Raw genomic sequence first — 12,374 nt, 5'->3', positions numbered from 1 at the left:
CAATTAGTCTTAATGAGTTTGTTCCCCTGTGTACCACGGCTCCCTTGAAGCCATCACAGATGCACATCTGTATCCCATGGCAGCTTGGCACAGCGCTTTCCCTTCAGGAGGCCTTGCTGAGTGATGGCTAGATTCCGATGGAATAACTTCTCCATTTCCTGGGGTCTTCACATACATTACCTCTTCTGATCATCGCTAGCGCCCTTTGGGTGCAGAGGCAGTTGGCTTGGGGCAGGGCCAGGAGGGCACACTCTGTACAATAAGTTCCTCGCATGAGGCAGAGTTTGCCCAGGCTGGGGGCAGCCTGACAGTGGGAGAGGTCACTCTGGACAAGGATGTTCAGCAGCTAGCCATTCTCTTGGCAAACATTTGTGGCTCCGTGGTACAAAGTGTGCTCTCGGGTGACCCATAAAATTGTACAAAGACTCTGGGCTGATGGGAACTAAGCACGCGCATCTCCTGCCCTCAATCACAGGAGGTCAGGCTGAGAGCTTGCCATGTGGTGTCCTGCAATGCCATAGGCAGTTGGGACTGCAGGAGGGTGGCAAGCTGACATCCAGCTTCCGTCTGACCTGCATGAGCAATGAGACTCTGAGATTGGATTGTTCTTTCATAGAGTCATCCACAAAACATGGTAATCAATGCCTCCCTGTCCACCATAGACCCTCCTCTCCCTGCACCATACTGGCCCTGCTCCTGTGAGTGAAATTCTGTCACTCCACACATCCCCTATAGCCACCCACTTGCTCACACCCACACCGAGGCTCAAATCTGGACCTGCCTCAGGAGTATACATTTCTACCCAGTTCATTAAATCAGGCATGTGACCAAGAGACAAAGACCTCTGTGGTGGAAGAAGGGCTGGCATCTATCCCTGTGCTGAAATAAACAGCAAAATCTACCTTCTGTGTTTCCCCTGCATGCAGCCTTCAGCTTCCCAGATTTCCAACCTGGGGACTCTCCTTGGCAGTTAATTCATGAGTTCTGTCCTGGAGTCCCACTTTCCTGTTTCCAGAGTCTTCCTGCAATGGTCTCATGGCTCTGGCCTCTGCTTGAGGATTCCTGGTTCCAGATAGAATCATGTGGTCTGGTCTTTCATAGTTCTTTTGTTTGTTTTGTTTTTTGAGACAGAGTTTCTCTGTATAGCCCCGGCTGTCCTGGAACTCACTTTGTAGACCAGGCTGGCCTCGAACTCAGAAATCTGCCTGCCTCTGCCTCCCGAGTGCTGGGATTAAAGGCGTGCACCATCACACCCAGCCATAGTTCTTTTGTATTTATGTGCTTGCTTGCTTGTTTCCTTGAGACAGGATCTGTCTATGGAGTGCTGTCTGTCTTGGAACTCATTATGTAGACCAGGCTGGCCTGGAACTCAAAGTGATCCTCTGGCCAAAGGCATGTCCTTGGCTTGCCATAGTTCTGTGAAGAGGAATACAGGACAACTAGGGATGAATGTTGTTGAGGGAGGAAGGGACCAGATTTACCCCGAGGAGTCTGAGAACTGTGTTTTCTGATTATTTGTTTTTATTTCATGTGCATTGGTGTTTTGACTGCATGTATGTCTGTGTGAGTATGTCAGATCCCCTGGAACAGGAATTACAGATAGTTGTGAGCTGCCACGAGGGTGCTGGGAATTGAACTTGGGTCCTCTGGTAGAGCAGTAGTTTTCAATTAAGCCTCAAGGCTCTCCTCTGCTAGGCACAGCCCCATCCATTGGTCCATCCTATCTACTTGGAGGGCTGCTAGGCTGGAAATGGTGGTTATCAGCCCTTTTCTCCCGTCAGGGCCACATCTGGTCCCTGCTCATCACCCTCCCTGAGGTACCCAAGGTGAGGGAGGCAATGTGGGGAGAAGGCGCAAAGCAGACTGGGAAAGCAATTAAAAAGTAGATTTCAGGGTAAGAGACTAGGAGGTAAAGGACAAGCTGGAGTGAGTCTGACTGGGGCTGTGAAAGGCGAGAGAGAAAGGGCCTGAGCTTATTAACCCTGCCACAGCTGCCTGGCCCCAGGACCCGTGGAAGTAAATGAGCTGATGACGCCACCAAGAGAAAGAGGTGGGGCCCCAAGGAGGAAGAAGAAAGGATTCTGGAGTCCAGTCTAGGATCATTCTGCAGCCATGGAAGCTGATTTCTAGTCAGCAGAACCTGTCTGGGGCACAGGCTATAGGTGGAAGAGTGAATGGTCCCTGCTCTGAGGCAGGAGGTCCTCTCCAAGTGAAGACAGAAACAGCCCTTATACTTGCATGGGTAAGAAGCTGGAGAGATGGCTCAGTGCTTAAGAGCACCGACTGCTCTTCCGAAGGTCCTGAGTTCAAATCCCAGCAACTACATCGTGGCTTACAACCACCCGTAATGAGATCTGATGCCCTTATATGGTGCATCTGAAGGCAGCTACAGGCGTCTTGATCTGGGTGGAATAGACCTTGATCTGAAGGGGATGACAGATACTAGCATCAGGAAATCCCCACCTGTAGGGGAAGACTCAGCTCATCTTTCAGAAGCAGAACTGCACAGGGCACCCAGGCATGAAAGTTATCAACACACCAAAAGTTTCTGGAATCCTATGAAGTTGAGAACCTCAAGTCTAGGGAAGGCAAGTGAGAACAGTTACCCACTGGGAGATTAGGGGGTCAAGAAAGTGGGTTGGGGGGTGCAACATCTACTTCAGTCTCCACACAGTTTGAAGAAAACGTGGAGCAGGGCTGTGGTTGTAGACAGTGCTAACAGGCACGGCCGTTACCTTAGGTTTGAGCCCCAGCATCGAGTAAAGCAGGCGTGGTGGTGCACACAAGGAATCCCAGCACCCAAGAGGCAGGAGGATCAGAAGTTCAAAGTCATCCTTAACTACATGCATAGCAAGTCTAAGACCCAGCCTGGGGTATATAAGGACTGCCTCACGAAACAACAGTAACAACAAAGAAATAACAAGAACCCAGCTATGAAGCCATCAACAGAGGTCTAGGAGGAAATGGCATTGACTCTCACTCTCTTTACCCATTGTTGTAGCCACACGCCCATGTGGTCTTCCTTGGTCTCACATACTCCCAAGGAGGCAGTAGGACTTGGCAGCCCTCACTCAAGTTCCTGCCCCTCCTGGCCAACCCATCATAGAAACACTGATGTTCGGTAAGTAGGAGGAGGCGTTATTGGCATGGACACAGTGGCTTGTCAGTGTCTGCTGTGAGTCTCTCTCACTAACAATCCTCACAATGTTCTTGGAAGACGAGTCCTCATTTCACAGATAGGGAAATGGAGAATCAGAGATAGTGTCATCTAAAACGTCACAGCCTCCAAAGAACTCAAGAGGGCACTGCCACAGCTGAGGCGAGTCTAGAGGGAAAACAAAAAACAAAACAGAATGACCAGCCGAGGGATACCTTGGAAAAACCACCAACCACTAGGAAAGAAAACCTGTTCCTTCCACCAAGCTTCTGTGGCCAGACCTGGGCAGCTCAGCACTGCCATCTAGTGGCCCTAGGTCTCAATTCCCCTCCTTCAGCCTCAGCCAGTCTTGATTCCCACCACCATGCTGCACTGACACTGGGCAGGGCGAGTGTACAAGCAGGTACAGCAGGTGACACTCAAATTACATGGCCACTTGTGGGACTGGCGTCTGTGGGAACCATCAGGAACTGTGTCTATGAGCTGAGACTGGAAGTGGGATTGTCCCAGGAGGCGTTTTCGCTTTGCCTGGTAGGTGAACCATCATCTGTCAGACTCTAGTACAGGACAAGGGACACAAGGAGGCCATCTTATCCCCACTCTGGCTTGAAGCTGAGCTCAGCTTGGCTGTGGGCTCGGGAGTGAGGTATCCAAGCATCTGTCTCCTTGGTTGACAGCACCCTGCCATGGAGTCTAAAAGTCTGCTGGAGTTTGGCCTGAGGCTTTGGTGTTGGAGAGTTCTGCCTGGGAAAGTTGAAAAGTGGGAAGCCAGAGGATGAGGCATGAGCCTGGCTAGGAGGATGGGAATGCCAGCCGTGACTGGGAGGGCAGAGGGCCTGCCTGTTTTCCTACCAAGTCCCTGTCTGGGGCAGATACACATGGGTATGGCGAGCCGTGGGCTAGGGACTTGGTTAGAGGCTTACAATTGTTGGCTGTGCAACAGTAAGCTTAGTTAAATGAAAGCAGAGAGTGGAAAGCAATACAGCTGTTTAAACGATGATAAAGGTAAATGTTTATTGATTTAGAAAGATGTTCACAACATATTGTTGAAAGAAAAGCAAATTACAAAATAATTGGTGCAGTCTGGGCTTGTTTTGAAAAAATGTATTTATTTGTGTAGAAAAATCTGGCCATGTTTATCTCCATGTGGCAAAAGTATGGCTAATTAAATATTTATATTGCTTATATGTGTTTTCTGATTTCTCTACAGTGAATGGGTAATAAAAATACTAATAATGAAAGTTTGTACATCAACTGCAACCAGGAATGCCTTTCTTTTGTCTCTATGCACAAAGACCCTTTGAAAGAGCGTAGCAAAGATCTGAAAGACTAGTGGGGTTAAAAACGGGACTTGGGCCTGCATCAGGACCCCAGGGAGGGGCCTGTAGGACAGTGGCTGGAGAACTCCTTGGCTGGTACTGAGACAAACTTACATACACAGGAGGTGTGGTGGCTGTTCCTGGTTGTCAACTTGACTATGTCTGGAATGAACTACAATCTGGAATTGGAAAGCTCACCTGGGATCCAGAGCTTAAGGCTGGAAGACACAGTTTCTGACCTGGATCTTGGCATGGAGATTTTTTTTTTTTTTTTTTTCCCCGAGATAGGGTTTCTCTGTATAGCCCTGGCTGTCCTGGAACTCACTTTGTAGACCAGGCTGGCCTCGAACTCAGAAATCCGCCTGCCTCTGCCTCCCAAGTGCTGGGATTAAAGGTGTGTGCCACCATGCCCGGCAACCGGCATGGAGATCTTAGCATAGTGGCCATGAAAAGCTTAGGCCCAGGCAAGGTAGTACACGCCTTTAATCCCAGAAGTCTGGGCAAGGAGATCTCTTGAGTTCAAGGTCAGCATGGGATGAAGCAAGTCCTAGATCCAGGCATGCCAGCACATCTGTTGGAACCTACTTCTACAGAAGCCCAGCTGAAACAACTCGCCTCGTGGGTGGGACTGAGCAACTACTAGGTCCTTGGTCTTCCCATTCACAGCTGCTCGTTGTTGGGTTAGTTGGACTACAGACTGTACGTCATCACAATAAAGTCCCTTAATCTACAGAGGCATTCCATAAATTCTGTGACTAGAGAGCCCTGACTAACACAGGAGGGATTCTCCAGCGTTGCTGACAAACCTTTCCTACCCTCGTCATATCTTTTTCCTTCAGAACCACTCTGTTTATACCTGGAAAGATGGGCCACTCCTATTCTGTGAGCTGTGTCCTGAGTTAAAGGCTAATCTCTAGAAAGGCTCTTCCTTTAAAGTCCCTACTCTTTGCCTTCCCAACGTATAGAAGTATGAAAAGTCACCAGAGGCAGAAGGTGGTCTCACAAGTCTTTAATCCCAAAAGGGTAGCTGGGTTTCTGTGAATTCCATACCTGCTTGATCCACATATGAACTACAGGGGGACATGATGAGGTCCAGTTTAAAGGTCACTGGGAACCTCTCAAGATCTCCCTCACTATGCCATTATTCAGCATTGGGGAAGATGTGGCTGGAGCCTAAGGGGCTCTTCCCTTCCCTATGGTGGGACTCATTAGGAGAACCTCAGCAAGCAGCCCACTGTAAGCTCAAACAAATACCATGTCGCTGGTATGGAGTATAGGATGTTGCTGTGACAGGAACTCAGGGGTCTTAACTGGCTTGAGCGCTGGGAGGGGGCAAGCAGCCAGGCCTTGTCTGTAAGCTGAAGACCTGGCAGTGCTGAGCTGGTCACCCCCCAGGACCTCCTTTTGTGCCCAACGAGTGACTCACCTTGGCATAGACATAATGGTCAGGGGTGGGCACGCAGCCTGCTTCCCGCTGTGCTCCAGGCCTCCTTCGATGCTTTCCGAGAAGTCTATTGAGCTGGGAGCTTGTACTGCACCCGGGGCTGACATCCTGGCATCCTTGGATAAAAGCAGCCCACGGGGCTGCCCTTGCCGTATGCCTCACTGGCGGCAGAGAACAAGGCTCTATTCAGCAAGTGCCCTGGAGTAGACACCAGAAGCCCAAGCATGGGCAGAGGAAGGCAGGGGTTGGGGGGAGCAGAGCTGTCTGTTTTCCAGAAGCCCAAGGACACAGATGGCCAAGGCGCCTGGAAGGGAGCTGAGTGGAAGAGATAGATGGGCCTGAAGTCTCAAGCAGCAACAGCCTCCTCCCCGCCATTGGTGAGGGTGGAGTTTGGTTTCCTGGAACTACATATCCCTCAGAGGCCTGGTGTGTAGGAATTTAAAGGAGGTAAATCTCCTAAGAGAATGAGGGGTACCCAGGAAGACGGGGTGTTACAGGAAGAAAGACTCCAGCATGCACAGCCAACTCATTCAAAACTACTCTGTCAGGGGCTGCCGGGGGCCAGGCTGGGGGGGGGGGGCAAAGGGAAGCTGGACCAGGGAGAAATGGCCCACTAGGCTGGATAAGAGGCCACAGAGGGGCTCAGGAATGAAGCCTGCTGTCTTACCCTATTAGGATCTGCGTGCATACCTTCTGCCATGCACTCCAAACACACAGCCAGAGGCTCAAGTTGACCCTGGAGTCACAGAGAGGGCTCCAACCTTAGCCCTCCACTCCTGAACTCCAGGAATGAGAAGATAGAGTTGGAGAGATTCAGGGGAGAGGACTCTGTTGAGAATGGGGGGGTCACGGGAAACTGTGATATAGATTGATCCCGGAGGAAGGGAATAGGTTCTTCAAGTTCCTAGCATCTCACAGGCTCACAGAGAAGGACAGAGTTGGTGTAGTCCTGGCTTACAGGCTCTAAGAACAGCTTACCCCACAGAGCTGTGCACTCTCTGTCTCTGTCTGTCTCTGTGTGTGTGTGCTCGTGCACACTTATCACACAAATGTTCATGTGTGTGCACATACATGTGTTGAGGCCAGAGGTCAACCTCAGGCACTGTTGCCTTGGTTTTCTGAGAGAGCATTTCTCTCTGGACCTGGAACTCGCCAATTAGTGAGAGCCAGGAAGTCTGCTGATTTTCACTGCCCAGCACTGGAGTTTACAAGTATGCACTGTCAAACCAGACCTTTTGTATTCATTCTGCAGCTAGAACTTGGGTGGGTCTTCATGCTTGACAGGCAAGCAATTTATGGACTAAGCTGCTTCCTCGGCCCTCTCTTGACCCATTTACCAGAAAGGGGGTTCCTTGATTGAAGCCAGGCTGGTGTTCCCAAGAAAGCCTTGACTCTGGGTACAGTGACCTCAGTGGGGTGAGAGGAGTTCTCCCCTTAGCTGGGCTGGGGCCCAGCTCCACCCCCTCAGGCTATTCAATAGGGGTGCTTCCAGGAAGTCAGGGGCAGATTTAGTCCAGCCCGTTCCTCCATAAAGGCCCTGACATCCCAGGAGCCAGCAGAGGCAGGGCAGGATGGAGCGGAGACGCATCACCTCTGCGCGCCGCTCCTATGCCTCCTCCGAGACGGTGGTCAGGGGCCTCGGTCCTAGTCGACAACTGGGTACCATGCCACGCTTCTCCCCGTCTCGAATGACTCCTCCACTCCCTGCCAGGGTGGACTTCTCCCTGGCCGGGGCGCTCAATGCTGGCTTCAAGGAGACACGGGCGAGCGAGCGCGCAGAGATGATGGAGCTCAATGACCGCTTTGCTAGCTACATCGAGAAGGTCCGCTTCCTGGAACAGCAAAACAAGGCGCTGGCAGCTGAGCTGAACCAGCTTCGAGCCAAGGAGCCCACCAAACTGGCTGATGTCTACCAGGCGGAGCTTCGGGAGCTGCGACTGCGGCTGGACCAGCTTACAGCCAACAGTGCCCGGCTGGAGGTGGAGAGGGACAACCTTGCACAGGACCTCGGCACCCTGAGGCAGAAGTGAGAAGGGGGATAGGGGAAATGGCTAGTGAGCAGAGAGACTGAAGTGCAAGGGGTGCCTGCCTGGAAGAAAGGGCACTGCCTCCCCCAGGGGAGCCTCTCAGCTCCTGCATTTCCCCATGTCTGGGAGAGCTATCTTCGTTCCCTAATATGATCGGAATAGCCAGACTAAAAACTTCGGGGATCTGATTCCCAAAGGGAGCTGGGCACTCTGGGCACCTCCATGCTGAGGGAAGCTGGGGGGTGGGGGGTAGCCAGGGTATGAGCCAGCAGGTGCTTTCTTTCTTCATTCACTTGGCATTATGAGTGGCCAGAGAGGTTTGTATCCACAAGGAGGCTCTGGTCTCTGAAATATAGGAAATGCAAGAAAGAGAGGCCAAGCCTGGGTGCAGGGTCCAGATGATGGTCTATCACCTGCTTTTGACCCTGCTTAAGCCATTTTGAGTGGGGTAGCTGTAGAGGTCAGGAAACAATCTGTCCTAAACGATCGGAACCAAGGGTCACACTCCGGGGCATGGTGCTTTGCTGGGTGGTGGGCATTCATGTGTCCCTCTGGTGCAGGAGGGGCACTGGTGTCAGTGACAGTGAGCACGCGGTGGAGGATGCGCCTGTGGGAGCAAGAGCAGGTGCACCAACCCAGATAAGGCACCTCGGTAATGAGCTAAGGCGGAAGCCCTTATCTGTTCACTCTCTCCGCCGAGGCCTCTGTGTAAGAGCCCTCCGTTGCTTACTTCTGCCACCTTACCGGTCCTATGGGATCGGTTTGTGACAGTCCCCTCCCTCTGGAGGTTAGGACAGGGACCCAAGAGTTCTCAGGAAAACCTAAAGCCCTTACTGTGTCCCCTCTCCCAGGCTCCAAGATGAAACCAACCTGAGGCTGGAGGCAGAGAACAACCTGGCTGCGTATAGACAGGTCAGAGAGATGAGCAGGATGGGTGAGGGGGAGGCTGAAGGCAGCCCACCAAACACAGCCCCTGAACTTAGCCCTCCACAGCAGTCGGTGCTTCCAAGATCCCCACAAGGAGGGGGGAGACAAAGGGGGGGATTTTAGTAGGGAGGACCCTGGGGTCAAAGGGACTCTCTCCCCACTCCAGGAGGCAGATGAAGCCACCCTGGCTCGTGTGGATTTGGAGAGGAAGGTTGAATCGCTGGAGGAGGAGATCCAGTTCTTGAGGAAGATCTATGAGGAGGTGAGGCCAGGGAGGAGGAGGGAGGCCTTACAAAACACTGCAAGTGACAGGCAGAGACAGAGATGCTCAGAGAGGAGGATAGAGGAACCAACTGTCAGGAGGAAAAAGAAACGAGAGAAAGAGTAAGGACACAGAGACTAAGGGAGATGTGTCCCATATTTACTAGCCCTGAAAATGTTCACAGCCCCTCCACCACCATGTTCTGAGAAGCACAGCACCAGGTCTTTAGCGTCTCCTTCACATCAGCTCGTTCGCCCTTATTACTACCTCCTTTCACAATGCTGGGGACATTGAAGCCCAGAGAAGATGGAACACACCGCAAAGTCACACAGCCGAAAACCCCTCTGAGGGCCTGTCACGGCAGTACACATCTCAGCCTGTGAGAGGTAGAAGCAGAATGTTCGAACTGTTCAAAGCCAATTTTGGCTACACAGAAAAACTGAGACCAGCCTGGTCTACAGGAGAGCCTCATATAGACGTGTGTGTGTCACACACACACACCCCTCTGACCTCAGAGCCTAGCTGTGAGTCATAGGCATGGCTGGTTCCTGACTATCCAGTCCTGGGAAGATACCCTCAAACTCTCATTCCATGCCTATTGAGGGCTTTATTTTTACTTTTTGACAAGGTTCCACTGTGAAGCCTTGGCCGGCTTGGAACATGCTATATAGACCAGACTGGCCTCAAAACCATAGAGATCTGCCTGCTCTAGCCTCCCACTAAAGGTGTCTGCACTGAGCCTGGTATAAGCCCATGAGTCTAGGCCATGCACTTCCTCCAGTAACAGCGGCCTCGTTTCCACAAGCCATTGCCGTGTCTGGCAGACAGAAGTGTGAGTCTTCAAGAACCAAGCTGGAGTTTAGGCCTGAGGCTTGAGCCTCAGTACCCCTTTTTTACCTTATTAGGAAGTTCGAGAACTCCGGGAGCAGCTGGCCCAACAGCAGGTCCACGTGGAGTTGGATGTGGCCAAGCCAGACCTCACAGCGGCCCTGAGAGAGATTCGCACTCAATACGAGGCAGTGGCCACCAGTAACATGCAAGAGACAGAGGAGTGGTATCGGTCTAAGGTACCTGTGGGCCAGTTTGCCTCTTCCAGGAAGCCTTCCTGCTATATACTGGAGAATAAGGGAAGGAACCTTGGAAAATAACCTATCTAGATGACCAGTCTTGCCCAGAGAGAGAAGACTTGTCCAGGACCATGTAGGCATTACTACTTCCCAAACTACTCGTTGTTATTGCTATTACCTGTAATAGCAATAATAGTCAATAATAGCTAATAGGTTCACTAGCTTGCCCAGTGTCACACAGCTTCTAAGGGATAAAGGGATAACATTTCCTATCCTAACCCATCTCATTAGAGAGTTTGCCTTTTTGATGCCTCTGCCAGTCTGTGTCCTGTGTTACTGAACATCTATTGTGTGCCAGGCACTTTGGTCCAGAGGTGGCCAGAGTTTGTTCGGACTGTAGGAGGCAGGGAAGATGAGGGGGTGGTACTTGTGCTAGACAAGCAGCCTAGAGACTCAGGAGAAGGAAGGGCATCTCAGGTGAAGAATAGGTGCTGTGAGGAGGCCTGAGACAGAAAAGCGCAGACAGAGACCAGGGATGCTGCTGGCCCAGGGCACGAAGCCCAGTGCTGAGTCGCTGAGCCTCACATGCAGTGACAGTCTGGGCAGGATGAAGGCCTGAGAAGTCCTTGGGCTACAGTTGCTTCTGCCGAGAGAGCCTTGAGGTCGGTTCTCCAGAGATCGTGTATATCTATCTCCCAGCCCAGGCAGCTCCCTGGTCTGTGCCCTGCGCCACTGGGAGGCTCTGGTCCACCTTCCCTTAACTTCAGGTCCTCTCTCGGTTTAGTTTGCAGACCTCACAGACGCTGCGTCCCGCAACGCAGAGCTGCTCCGCCAGGCCAAGCACGAAGCTAACGACTATCGCCGCCAACTGCAGGCTTTGACCTGCGACCTGGAGTCCCTGCGCGGCACGGTGAGTACCGAGAGGGACCACTAGTTGGATGGGGCAGCTGCCACCCAAGAAGTACCTGGAAGGGAATGGAGGGAGTCGGGTGGCGTAGGCTAAGACAGACGAGATCTGAAAAGTTGGCGGCAGGATCGGGGATCAGGGGTCGGGGCCTCGAAGCTTCTCAAATCTCCCGGCTAAGCGATCTGTCCGTTTCATCCCGCAGAATGAGTCCCTAGAGAGGCAAATGCGCGAACAGGAAGAGCGCCATGCGCGGGAGTCGGCCAGTTACCAGGAGGCACTCGCTCGGCTGGAGGAGGAGGGCCAAAGCCTCAAGGAGGAGATGGCCCGCCACCTGCAGGAGTACCAGGATCTACTCAATGTTAAGCTAGCCCTGGACATCGAGATCGCCACCTACAGGAAATTGCTGGAGGGTGAAGAAAACCGGTGAGCTCACCTCAGCCCGAGTTCCTTGTATCCTACTCAGGAGTTAGCCTTGTATCCATCCCTTCCCTCCCGAATTATTCAGCCTACGAACAATAGATACTCAAGAAATGTCTGAAATGATGGATCCAAACACTGTTAATTCCCAGGATTAAGGCCTTGATTTATTCCCCAGACTAAGCGGCTCGCCACAAGCCTGGCCAACAAAAATGGAATTTCCCATGGTCTGAAGGGCTTGTTCTGTCCTTTTGAAGTTATTGTGATTATTATTTTTTTTAATTTCTCCCATCTCCAAAACCTCCACTCTCCTTCCTGGAGGTATTTTGTGGGGGCAAATAACACAGACCTGCAGACTTTTCCAGCTCCTGGAGAGTGCTGGCTGCTGGGTTGAAAGTTAGGTGGTAGATGCTGAAGAGATAACTCAGTTGTTAGGGGTTGGGTTCCAACATCTATATTATGCCTTGCAATGGCCTGTAGTAACACTCCAGTTCCATAGGATTCAACACCCACACCTGCCATTGTATATGTATAATGTGTGTACATGTGTATGTGTATATGTAATGGTGTGTATGTAATAATTATGTATATGTAATGATGTATATGTGTATGAGTTTATATGTATCAGTTATTATGGTGCAAGCTTTAGTCCCAGCACTTGAGAGGAAGAGACAGGCAGATCTTTATGAGTTTGAGGCTATCCTGGGATATATATTGAATTCTAGACCAGCCAAGGCTGCATAGAGAGACAAGAGTTGGTGGAAGAGAAAGAGAGGAGAGAAAGGAAAAAGGAAATGACACACACGAGAGAGAGAGAGAGAGAGAGAGAGAGAGAGAGAGAGAGAGA

The 12,374-nt window shown here is 51.5% G+C and overlaps 1 protein-coding gene across 1 annotated transcript in view; it reads left to right on the top strand.

Moving 5' to 3' along the window:
* The first annotated feature begins 7,453 nt into the window (after nucleotides 1–7,453).
* Gfap (glial fibrillary acidic protein) overlaps nucleotides 7,454–12,374 on the top strand; it is a 9,506-nt gene continuing 4,585 nt past the window's right edge. The window contains exons 1-6 of the mRNA XM_021177910.2: nucleotides 7,454–7,946; nucleotides 8,799–8,859; nucleotides 9,041–9,136; nucleotides 10,042–10,203; nucleotides 10,988–11,113; nucleotides 11,313–11,533. Of these exons, the coding sequence (XP_021033569.2) occupies nucleotides 7,492–7,946; nucleotides 8,799–8,859; nucleotides 9,041–9,136; nucleotides 10,042–10,203; nucleotides 10,988–11,113; nucleotides 11,313–11,533 (1,121 nt within the window). The 5' untranslated portion in view covers nucleotides 7,454–7,491. The remainder of the gene's footprint in view (nucleotides 7,947–8,798; nucleotides 8,860–9,040; nucleotides 9,137–10,041; nucleotides 10,204–10,987; nucleotides 11,114–11,312; nucleotides 11,534–12,374) is intronic.

Source organism: Mus caroli, chromosome 11 (genome assembly GCF_900094665.2).
Source record: "Mus caroli chromosome 11, CAROLI_EIJ_v1.1, whole genome shotgun sequence".
In the NCBI taxonomy this organism is placed as follows: Eukaryota; Metazoa; Chordata; class Mammalia; order Rodentia; family Muridae; genus Mus; species Mus caroli.
The sequence above is the reverse complement of the archived record's forward strand: the minus strand, read 5'-3'. Positions and strand labels throughout refer to the sequence as shown.